General features: G+C 35.7%; 1 protein-coding gene across 8 annotated transcripts in view; it reads left to right on the forward strand.

Moving 5' to 3' along the window:
* Positions 1–13104, forward strand: part of LOC149795144 (C-terminal-binding protein-like) — a 100390-nt gene that overhangs the window by 56760 nt on the left and 30526 nt on the right. For 6 of the 8 annotated variants that reach the window (XM_089964855.1, XM_089964856.1, XM_089964858.1 and 3 more), the window contains one exon: positions 241–435. The exons of the other annotated variants lie outside the window; for them this stretch is intronic. In XM_089964855.1, coding sequence (XP_089820981.1) covers positions 366–435 — 70 coding nt within the window. In that variant the 5' untranslated portion in view covers positions 241–365. The remainder of the gene's footprint in view (positions 1–240; positions 436–13104) is intronic. 8 annotated transcript variants of the gene reach the window in all.

Consider the following 13104-nt stretch of genomic DNA (forward strand, 5'->3'; position numbering starts at 1 on the left):
AGAGTTAGTGAAAACCCACTGTTGATATGGAGTAGTGATCACAAGATTTTCAAATTTGATTTGACAACTTGTCTGTATCGGACATAGGAACAACTGAGATAATATTCCTTGGAAATTTCTATTAATCAGATCAATCTTATATAGGAGAATGGTGTCAGGTGGACACAATTTGAGTTTATTATTTTTGTTATTCCGCATTCTAGTGTTTCTGTATTGTACATTTTCCACTCTCCTTTCTAGAGAACGTCAAAACAACTAAGTCTGAATATCCAGATCAAAGAAGGCCTGGGTTTGGATCACGATCGTGAACAGTACAGTGCTGGCGCTCCCCACAAACCACCCACCTCTTTCCCCCCCTCCATCACATGGACAAAAGCAAAACCAGACCACAAGCTCTGCAACCTATTAAACGCCCACGACTTGAAGCTCCAACAAGTAAGTTGCTCGGTGGAGGATCATTTACAAGAACATGTTTGGAATTCAAATAATAATTAGTTTTTCTGAACCTCCAATGGACAAATAGATAATCTTGTTAGAGGCATACATATGATCTATTATGTAATGCCTTCTTTTATGGTTGTCAAGGAGAATGTATGCCGCCCAAAAAGTTAGGCTGTATTACATACATAAATGTGATAATTACATTTTATATGATTTTCTTGACATTTTTAACATTAGCAAAAAATAAGTTTGTATAAATAAGGGATACACTTTTCAAATCAATAAATTTTAAAGAATGTGATATACAGATGAGTAGGGTTGCTATCTTGGTTCTGATGGTTACGTAGTTGCACACGTTAAAGCTTCCATATATACTCGCGTATAAGCCCGTTCGCGTATAAGCCGACTCCCCAAACTGAACAGGTATAAACACTAAAAAGTGCATGATCCGCGTAAAAGCCAACCCACAACTGAGACATCTCAAGATGCACAAGGTAAGTTCTAAATGCGTTTATTTAGGCAAACTTTTCTTTAACAAAAATTACATGTATACTTATCTTAAGTAATTTATTTAATTTTCTGCCTTCTCATTGTTTCTGCCTAATTTAGATTTGTGTATAATCTGATCGAATGATGACAAGAATTTAGCGATTGCGAGTTGTATAACACTGCCTCTTCCTTTTGACTTGATTATTTTTTGTTTGTGCATTATTGCATTGGACATTTTATAGCAGTACACCAGTAATTACATTTTTACTTTGCTCTGAAATTGTAGATACCTAACTCATTAAAATGTAATCCCAGTATGACAACACAATGAACAACAATACGGTTTGATTCAATGCTTGCAATTAGGCTACTGAATGTATTTATATAATGGTGCCACTGCATGTACATTATAGGTTTGATTGTTCGTTGAATTAAGCACATCCCTTGGAGTCGAATCATGGTCAACATTGTGCTAAACTTTAATGATATTTCCAAAATACAATAATAAAGTTTCAGAACTAATGCTTCGAAAATTATGCTAATTCCACAGAAGCAGAGTTGTAGTTTGCTTTGATGTAAGCGACCTTACACCATACCTGTCAACTTTCACGCCAGGAGGAAGAAGAAAAACTCCAGATTTTTGGGGTCGCTCCACGCATACCTCCCGCTTTCATATCTTCCAATTGTTGCAGAGAACTCCTGATTATTACATTGTCTTCGATTTTCATTTCTTCTAAACAAGAAAAGTCCTAATGTTCTGCTGTATCACCTGTGAATTATTATTGTGACAAAATAATTACTTTACTAGAAAACATTCGCTTCTTTGCTAAAAAGAATGTTATGTTTAAACAGTATTCATGTAAATTAATGATTTTTAACAATTCTACAACAGTGCAGAAATCAACAATAAACCAGAACAAAAAAAATCGTCCACAATTAATTTCAATCCCAAGAGTGATCACTACGAATGCTATAAGTCTATATGCTATAGCGCCATTCCCACGAAAGCAACTTACATGAGTGAACACTGGCATTTTTTATACGTATATACGAATGTTAATTACCATGGTTAAATTAAAAGAAGGAATGAAAATACATAACACGCAGCAAATGTGTCATCTAAAAACTAATTCAGAATACATGTTTTATAATAAACAATACTAAATGCTTTACATGTTGACAATAAGGGAATAAGGTCAGATATACAAAGAGGGGAAAATAGTTGCCACATGTAAGGTACCATGAGGCTGGCTATTTTGGTACCTTTAGTTCAACAAAATTAGGAATCTTTTATTTGCCAATCAATTGCTGGTGCTTGCGTAACACACAGTAGTGTAGAGCATGGTTTCTTTGAATTACGACAGAGGTCCAGTCGTTTTCACAACATAGTTGTATCAATAAGGATTAAGTTTTAATTAGTCACGCTAGCTTTCTTGCTTGTTTATTTAAGACTAATCTTTAGCTATTGGGCAGCTTGTCCACAGCTGACCAGAATATGAAAATAGAGCACGACCTGGAGGAAAATAGGGCGCGTCACAGGGAGAAATGGCGAGTCTTTTTGCGAATTTCACGCATATTGGACCAGGAAGATCCAAGGCTTTAAAAATGTCACGATAAACCTCCTGATTTTAGGTCCCATTCTCTTCTCTTTTTTTTTATTTAGTCTCCCTACTTGGCTTTTGAAAAGTTCATAGGTATGCCTTACACCCTATTTTACAAAATTACTGTAATTGTGCTAATATTATGGAATAAGAGGCAATTACACATCAATGTATTGGTATAGTTGCCAGTCAAAATTCCCTCTTAACACAAGCCAGTTTCAGGGTTTTAATGATTAACTGGCCTATACTGCTGTCGCAAAATGAAAGACAAATTTGCCGACTATCAAGACAGGAGATGCCAAAACATCAAGCTTTCCATTGTGTGGAAAGTTATGATGTTTGTTCAGCCAAAACACAAAACTAAAATTGATATTGATCTTATTTGATCTATAATGAGAATTTTAGCCTTTATTATTACCACTCTTCCTGAACATGTAAATTATGCTTGTTATTTGCCTTGTACAGTTAAACATTCATACTTTAAAATAAGATATATTACCTCAATTTGTAGGATCGCGTGTATCATTGAAAATGAGTAACTCGTGAGCTCGTTAAATTTACGTAAATTAAACAGCTATTAAGGACTAGCTGAAATGTTATCTGGAAGAATGCAATTTGGTTGAAACAATGAATAAAGCAAAACCTGCATCAAATTTGTTTGGGAATAAATAAGGATTTAAGTGATGCTATGCACTGTGTAAGTACTGTACATTATAGTTCAGCTTGGTCTCCCGTGTAAACTCAACCGGCCTGCGAATTATGAAGTCTGTATTTATCTTTATTTAATTTCGTGTTGGAGAAATCAGAAAATATGCACATGCAAAATAATAACAAATTCAATCATAGTACTTTAATACAGTTTAATAAATGTCGGGTCACCAAAAGTTATTTTTTTACATGCCTATGTCTTAGGACACGGGAAAAAGTTACTGTTTCGTGTCCCAAGATTTACAGCCATTACAGTAGTCAACAAAAAGATCTAACAACTGTCAAGTTTAGACATTGGCCCACGGATAAGCCGACACCCCCCCTTCCAGGCCTTTAGTTTTTCCTAAATTATTTGGCTTATACGCAAGTATTTATGGTATGTTAATAATCCAAATCATGCCCACATGTGAAAAAAAAACACTAAAACCTTTTTACTCTAGGAAATTGGTGAACGCCTTTCTTTTACCAAAGTTTAGTTGACTACTGAACAGAAGATATATTTTTGACTTGTTAATTGTATACTATGATTATAATGAAGTTGGATGTAATGAAAAAATATCAAATATTATAAGTCACACTGCAAAGTGCCTTGTGTTTTGTATACTGTTTTTGTCATAACAAAATTTGAGTATAATTAGTTTTGTTTTCTTCATCTTGTAATATCTGGAGTACTTTACTTAATCCAAGAACTTGGTATATCAGAATTCTTTGTAAACATGTTCAGCTGTTTTAGATTTTATGGGGGGGGGGCAGTGTGTCTGATAATTCCAAACATCAGAAAACTGAGGTTTCAGATTAAATATGTTCTATTCATCTAAATTTTAGTACCATACAGAGAAGAAACCCGTTCTACTTCAGGCAGAATCATTCCTAACAGCAAATTACACCATTATGATCACTTCTGACATGCTTCTTTTACTCGCCACTAGAATTATGTTTCAGAACTGCAGCTTGAAAAGAGTAACATTAGCCTGTCATTATCCAACATTTTCATGATTTTTAGATATTTTTTCCTCTACTTTTTTAAACTGTGCCCTATACAATCCCTTTTATTTTTATACAGCATAGATTCCTAAAACGGATATTGAACTGAACGCATGCATATTTGGTAAAAGCACCTAAAACATGTATGTACTTAATTATCTAATTCTTGTACAGTGTTATTAGTTAATTTGTGATGTGCAACACAATTATAAATAAGATATTATAATTTCTTAAACACCAAACAGTTTCAGATATTAAAAAGAAAAAGGTTAGCAATTATAGGACAGAAGATAAGTCTGATTTGTGCATGAAAACTTTAAGGAGTCCAGAATGTGCTGAAAATACGCTGTAACTTTGTTCTACATTTAGGTGCTTTGTACACATGCTCAGATCAATGGAAGTGATATGAGAGTGCAAGTATAAATTAAAGTACTGAATCATATCATTTATTAGAGCATAGCCCACTTAACAAGTAGTTAGTGTATTAGGCTTGTCTTGTAGTGATAGATCAGGGTTCTCTAACCCAGGACTCAGGTATTTGACACACAAATTAAAATTTTCACATACAAAAATATACAATGGGGGATGTGCCGAGTGGTCTGAAGCACTCACCTTTACTGCCATCTCGCCTCTGTCCACATGGGTTCAAAGTCTCAGGCTTAACCGGTGTGGGTGTGTGAGCTTCCTGTGGGTCATATCAGGGTTTTCCTTGGTTCTTCCTCCACCAGTTTTACAGCTGCCATGTATTGTGTGCTGAAAAGGGGCATTAAACCCGCAACAGCTGCATTCTATGGGTACTGTTATATATGAAAATTTCTCATCACTATAAACATGAAGTTGAATGAGAATCTAAAGGATAAAAGCAATCTCAATAATAGAAGTAGCAAATGAAAGAAATATGCATTAATAGATCTTCAGCTGGGTAAATGTTACACCAAATTTGCCAGATTTGACTATCAAAATTTTCCTGCTTGCTGTGAAACTTACCTAGTGCAGAGGTCTCGCTAGGATTTTAAAGCTAGGAGTCCAGGACTCCCATTGTGGTAAAAATAGGAGTCCCACCATCAAAAGTTGCAGTCCCTTCTTTCCTACAGAATCAACACAGACGTGAGTGCATCTGTTTTTTGATGGAGAGGTTTTCGTAATGTAATCACTCACTTTAATATAGCTTCAATACATCAATCCACTGACAGGATTGCAAATTTATGGTTTATTTATTTGTCTACGTACTTATAGTAATCTTAGGCAATGGTTAAATAGTATCTGATTTGCTTTTATTCTGTATTTTCGCAAATATGTGTCAAGCCAGAAAACAGCTTAGACCTTGAAGCACATCTTGCGAATTGCACAACATAGCATTGTCCCCATACGTTTCTGACCTACATAATTTGCATTTTAAAGTTAAATCTTTAATGAAATAATACCTAGGCTTTGCTTTCCATGATTTGTATATTTTTCTGAATATATTTGCCCAATGATTTACAAAAACAGACAATAAACAGGTACATCCCTGACTTAGCGAAGTCCGTCATTTTTTTACCGTTAGGCCTACTGGTTCACTTAGTTTCAAACTAATTTTATGACTAAATAGTGTACAAGAGGCAGTTAATATATATCTAGATCACCGATTCTGATCTTAAAACACATGTTTATATGTTTTATCATCAACGGATATCATGCAGGAAATTGATACACCACTCCCTTGATAACTCGCGCCCTTAAAACTTGCGAACCTGCTTATAACGCGGTGTCATGTGTGGATCCCATTTTTTAAACCCGAAAATAACACAAAAATGTATCCCTATTTGTTGAACTTGAAGAAAATCGCGATCAGAATTGATAACGGAAACTTTTATGTATCGCTCATTTTATCGTTGAAAACGGTAGATAGGACCTGGAAATTTTAATCAACACTATGAAATATCAAATTAAAAAATAACTCCTAAAATTGTTTACATTTTCTTTCCAAATGACATTCCTAGTACACCGCAATTAATGATATGTAAGGAAATTTAGATCAATGAAAATGTCACTTACGCCAAGTGGAGGCAGTACTTTAATAAATAAATATAAATTAAAGGAGACCAGAAACCAATGGAAATACAGAATAATAATAAAAGCACTAGAGAAGAAAACCTGATTCTGAAGTATCAACTGTGACCGTAATGCCAATATTTAAATATTGGCATATCTTCTAGGAGCTGAATTTCCGTGACCTTGTATGCAAAATTTCCGCGTCTATTCGGTTGGTTTTTGGGGTGTGACGTCATAGTAGCGACTCCAGCATCCCAATTGGGAGTTGCCAGAGTAAAAGACAATGCCGTTTTGTGTTCCTTAAATGTGTAATAGTACATTAAGAAAAGCCTGTGGACAACATTTTTTTTTCTTTTCCAAAGATAGCGGCATAAAGAAAGTATGGATACATTATTACAAGCGAGTCGATTTCAAAGCAACACCATACAGCACTCTGTCATCATTACATTTCTAAAGGAATGTTACGAGAATGATCCTGAAAAAAATTACAGCTCTAGGATATGCAAATGCTAGCCTAGCCCTAGACTAAAAGTTGTTGCTGTTCCAGACATACTGTTGGATATTTTAAATCCTGGGAAAAGTGTTAAACGTGTGAGTTACAAAAATAGGCAGAAAGCCGAGTAAGTGACCACAAAATGCAACAATCAATTCACAGATATTTTATCTACACCAGCAGTGCTAAAAATGTGATAGTCCGACACCCGGGGCCCCTCTAATTTTAGTTTGGGCCCATCCTCTATTCAAAGTTAGGTGCCCATTGGGTTTGTCGGAAAAAAATTGTTTTCCTGAGGAAACTTTGATCGCGCTGATGAAATGAGTAAATGTATTTTCAAGATGTTGACATACATACCTGAACACGGCACAATCGAAATCAAATCATCTCTGTCCTAGGTGAAATTGAGATCTGATTTTAATCAAATGCAAGCTTTGCTAAAATTAAGATTCTAAACCCCTGACATGGTCATGTTTCGAGAAAACACAATTTTCAGTAATCTTAAACAAAAATAAAAAATTTTTTAAAAAATTTCAGTCTATGCCTGTTACACGTAGTATGTATAAATGGTAATCTGTAATGATTGGAACTGATATAAAACTATCCCTTGAGATGTTTAAATAGCAGCAACAAAAAAAAAACAAGGTCAATTATAAAATCAAAGTTTCAATTTAACTGGCTGACAATAGAAATTGGGGGGGGGGGCTACTATTGACCCCACCCCTTGCCGCAGTGTGCGAGCGCCCATGGGACATGCCATTTCTCCCTGTGATATGCCTTATTATCCAACAGGACAAGACCCTTGTATCTTATTCTGGTCAGCTGTTTCTAAACTGCATGATAGCTAAAGGCTATTGAGTACACAAGCATAAGGCCAGTGTGACTAATTAACAGTTAATCCTTATCAATTAATTTATCTTGTAAAAAGGACTGCCCTTCGGACATACTTAAAAAAAAACGTGTTCTACAATATGTATATGTAAACCTCAGCATTGATTGGCAAATAAATGATGCCCTGTTTTATTATAACTCACGATGCCTAGGACTTCATTTTAACAGTTAAAATCTGTTTTTCCCACATTTAATTCCCACCTTATTTCCTTACGTTTAAGTCTTAAGGCGTGTAACACTGTTTACTGAATAAAATATTTATTCCAAATTAGTTCTTTGGGAGCACATATACTGCGTGGCATATTTTCTTTTATTCCTTCTATCATGGTAATTAAACTTTACATATACAGTAGAGGAATGTCAGGTGTTAACTGGTCAAGTTTCTTTGGTGGAAATGGAGATTGATTTTGTTTCCAGAGAAAAGTAGGCAACATTCACAGTGATCATTCATGGGATTTAAGCTAATTGGTGACAATTTTATTTTTTTAATGTTTTTATTACAACAGTTCTGTTGTAGTGGTTTAAAAAATCTGAAATTTATGTGAATAATGTTTAATCTTAACATTCTATTTACTGAAGAAAAAACTTGTGATATTTATTATTTTGTCACTACAATATTCACAAGTGATAAAATAGAATATGTTACCTGTGGATTGTATACGTTTTATCTATTTATGTATGGTGTTTTTTTCTTCTTCTGAGAAATGAAAATTGGCAGACATAATGTAATAATAGGGAGTTCTCTGCAAAAACTTGGGAGATAGTACGAGATCGGGAGTTAGGTGTGGAAATACCCCCCCCCCCCCCCAAATCGGGAGGTTTTTCTCCCGGCTGGAGAGTTGACAGGTACATAAACTGTTTATACCAGACATGTATATACTATCAGATTTGTCAGTACGCTATCTGTAGCCTACATGTAAAATACACTGTGATTGAATCATAAGAAGGAAGCTTCTTAATGTTTAAATTAATTACTTATGATTTCTGCTTTGCAGATTTATTTGTGGGGTTATTTTGTGTGAAAAACTAATGCTTAAGTTTCAACCGATGAAAACCGTTCTCAATGCCTTTAACACCTCCAGGGTAATGGATACTGTTTCACATACAAGTTTGTCCCCGTTCTAGTCTCTTCGCCCAGAATTCAGTATTATCTCTCAGCGTTTCAGTGTTGGATGTATATTTTCAAGATATCACACCTTCGGTGGTGGTGGTGGTGGTGTGTGTGTGTGTGTTGGGGGTAGGTAATGAATATGTCATTTACATATAATACAATTGAACCTCGTCCTTCTTAAATGAATTTATTGCAGTGTGGTAAATTTTTAATTTTTACATTGGGCACCATCACTTAATCCTTATCACATTTTTGCACAGCACATGATGTATAAGTATTTATTTAAAAATTACATTGCATTTTTTAAATTGCAAAATATGAAATATGAGCACTTTCTTACTGTTGTACTTTTATGCTGTCAGTTCTTAAACGCATTGTTAACACACAGTTCAACAGATATAGTTATGAGCATAACTTGGAAGCATATTCAACTTTTGAATGAGCAACCCAAATCTGGTCTCCTCCTGTCTGTCTCGCTCGCCATTTATATGTTTGTATTTGAGGACTGGCTAGTATTGCATCACAGGACCACATGATTGTTTGTCTCATCAAAGCTTGGAAAAACTCTGCAATTTACGGAATCGTGGTATCTTCCGCATGATATAATCACTACCTGCCTACGATATTTAGTTTATATACATCAAAGTCCAATTAAAATTTGAGGGGCCCTGAGTGGCTGAGTGGTCTAAAGCGCTCTCCGTTACAGATCACTGCCATCTCACCTGTCTGCGTGGGTTCGAGTCTCAGATTCGGCTAATGTGGGTATGTGAGAAAGCTTGCCAGTAGCTTCTCGTGGGTCGGTGGTTCTTTCCGGGGTTTTCTCTGGTTCTTCCTTCACCATTAATACTGGCCGCCATGTATAGCCTATCGTGTGCTGAAAAATGGCGTTAAACCCAACAACAACAACAACAACCAATTAAAATTTGCAGATAATTACATACATAAAAGGAAATTTTTTGTTTCTGGTCTCCTTTAAATAATTTTTTTATCAACTGAAATTTGTGTTCTAGTTCCAACTTTTAGTTTCATTTAAGTGTAATCGTCATAAGTGCAATGTGTCCTTTTGTAATTAAACGTAATATGTGTCAATCTACCGTAACAGCTATGTCTACGAGCGTTTCTCTGAGAACCTAATTAAGTGCCGACCGTGTTTTAATAACTGACTTGCGGAAGTATTTGTTGTGTTGTTGCACTGAATTAAAAGCTGGCCTCCTTTATATTATCATGTTAATTATGTCTTTTGAATTGAAAAAAAGGAGGTGGAATAAAATTTAAAGTTTAAAGGCACAACAATCGGACTAACTTAAAACCTAGCGGCCTCAGTCGTATGTCGGGTGAACTCACTTCATTTGATCAGTCGAACACTGTAATAAACATTATTGTGTATGTAACAGAGACTACCTTAAATTAACCGACTCTTTCATAACTGTGATTTCACCATTGTGGGCAAGCAAGTTTCAGAGAATTCTTTAACTGGCATTTAGAGATATCCTCAGGGATGATAAGAAATTTCATTATTACTTCCAATGAAATCATGACATCAACATTGTACTAATTGAACAATAAAAAATTGAGTTTCGACATAGACATGTCACAAAATAATTGTCGCATGTTTTTGGAAAAAAAGAATCTTGTTTGGTGGTGTATCAACAGTTAGTCTAGTTGTCAAATTGTGGACTACCGATTTGGCAAGATACTATTATATACCACTACGGAAACCAGACTCATCAAGAAAACAGAAAGCAGTGATGTAATACTCAGATTTTTCGCATACATGTGATGGTTGTTCAAACCAGTTGGAACGATCTTTCATATGTTGGATATTTTGAGAGAAAAAATTGTTATTTAAACATAATAACGAACAACTTCATTAGTGATTGTAAAATGAGGATTCAGTCATTAAACAGCCCAGTTCCCTGATGCCACCCACCCCCTCTACAGTTTTCTCGATGTCAACACGATTTTTTTTCTCAATTTTTGGAGGTCCCTCGGTAACTCGCGCCTCGCTTATATTGTGGTCTATGTTTGTGGACCCTGTTGTGCGCAAGTTATTGAGGGAGAGGTGTAGTTGCTACCTTACTCGTGAAAGGGTTAATGGTCAATCAGCTGTCAAAACACATGCCTGTGAATGGGCACGAGTTTGTTTGTCAATGTAATTGATATCAAAACTAGGCCTAGCTACCGATGTCTTGATGAATACATTTCGCTACAACACTGGAACTGACCAGGCTTAGCAGAGGAGCATTTTTGAAAAAAGTATGGTCAGTCAATATACCTCTTAAATAATCACAGGGCAAAATCATTTTCGCTTTCCTAAGAGAAGGCAAAGTTTACTTTTTTAGGCGACTTAGTCACCCACTTCGCCTGATAGCGTGACCCCTGGCCCTCCCCAAAAAACTATGAAAATTAGAAGAACTGTTGGTTGCCATTGAGTTTAATTTCTGCTTTCTTTATAACATGTGACCCCTGGCCCTCCCCAAAAAACTATGAAAATAAGAACTATTGGTTGATGTTGAGTTTAATTTCTACTTTCTTTATAACACAGACATAGGTCTTGTTCGTCCGTCAGAGTGAGACTGAATTTTGTCAATCCAAGTAAGAACTTATTCCAAACACTAAGCTAGGCATCACACACTTTCTTACACTTAGCTACTGTCCCATCTGAACTATCAATTCTAGCAGCTTTAGCACTCTTCTGAATCTCGTTACCATCTTCATAAGTTTGCTGTTTAACCCCAAAATACTTATCCAAATTACGAATGGCATTTTGTCTAAGTCTCAGCATGTCTTGATTCTGAGGTCACATGCACTGCTTATTCCGCTACATTCGGAAATGAATACAATAACGAAAGCTGAAGTTGTTTATTTGATGTACTTTTATAAATGACCACATGTACATCTCTGGGTCTTTCTGCCTCTGAATTCAATCACTGTAAATATCAGTACATTTTCCCACCCGGCCGCCAGTCAAAGCCTTTGAACTTGCCGCCCAGCTATTGCATCACATTGTTTTTTTATGTACTTGTATAATGGCAACATGTATGTACATCAAGGGGTCTTTCAGTCACTGAATTCTATTATTGTAAATGTCAGCATAGCTAACTGATCAACACATCTGCACGCATAGCAGGTGGCTGAAGCAGGACTGGCAAGTCTTTGAATTTTCTGCACACCTATTACATGCGTACGGAAGACTTCACGCCTCAGTGATTTTCTGCATCCCAGATCAAAATTTGGCATCCAAATACGCGTAATTAAGCATTTCCGAGACCTCTGCTAGTGGTAAATTAAAAATTGTATACATCTTACAAACAGTTATTTACCAGAATAATGACATGCAGGGGTATTCAATGAACAGAATTAAAACAGAAATCTAGTCTAATGTTGCATGATTATGCATGATTATACATTGAAAATCCCCCAGATGCTGCACAGTTAGACAAGTATTTTTGTCTGTTGCATGGCTCTTGATGTTAGCACTGGTACAGTTGGTAACCAGTCAGATTACAATAGAGTTGGTGTTTTTGATGCATTAATTAATTGCATTATTTCATCTGGCAATACTTTATCATGATGCAGACAAACTATTGATACAAGACAGTGATGGAATGAAACTTAACTAAATGATAATAAGAATTTAAAAATTAACATTTCTTGCTCTTCTATCCCTTTAAATGAAATTTACAACAAGGTTACTTAGAAAGTTGTATCCACCTCCCATACAATAGCTTCTGCATATGAGTGTCTATAAAAATAGACTGCATTATAAGCAAAGATATGCTACCAGAGTACATTTAAAAAATTAAAAACTGGATGGACATCTACAATTACATGTGGGGGCCCCGAGTGGCCGAGTGGTCTAAAGCGCTGTCCGTCACGGATCACTGCCATCTCACCTCTGTCTGCGTGGGTTCGAGTCCAAGGCTCGGCAAATGTGGATATGTGAGAAAGCTTGCCGGTAGCTTCTCGTGGGTCGGTGGTTCTTTCCGGGGTTTTCCCGGTTCTTCCTCCACCATTAATACTGGCCGCCATGTATAGCCTATCTTGTGCTGAAAAATGGCGTTAAACACTATAACAACAACAATAACAACAATTACATGTGGGGGTAAATGTTTCAGTCCTTATTATATAATCATGTTGGAAATGTCAATAAAAAGCCTTTTTTCCTAACAAGTTGCTCACTTTTATATGTATAAGTTTCCTTTAGTTTCAAGATAACCAGTCTTTGAAAAATTGTTAAAAAGCTCTACTCCAAGAGGTTGCAATGCACATCACCATATGCATCAGTGAAAACATTGTGTATTTTTATAATACTGCTTTCTGCATGCAAATGTGGATACATAACAAAACTA

The sequence above is a fragment of the Sinohyriopsis cumingii genome, chromosome 7, assembly GCF_028554795.1.
Source record: "Sinohyriopsis cumingii isolate HCF-2022 chromosome 7, ASM2855479v2, whole genome shotgun sequence".
In the NCBI taxonomy this organism is placed as follows: Eukaryota; Metazoa; Mollusca; class Bivalvia; order Unionida; family Unionidae; genus Sinohyriopsis; species Sinohyriopsis cumingii.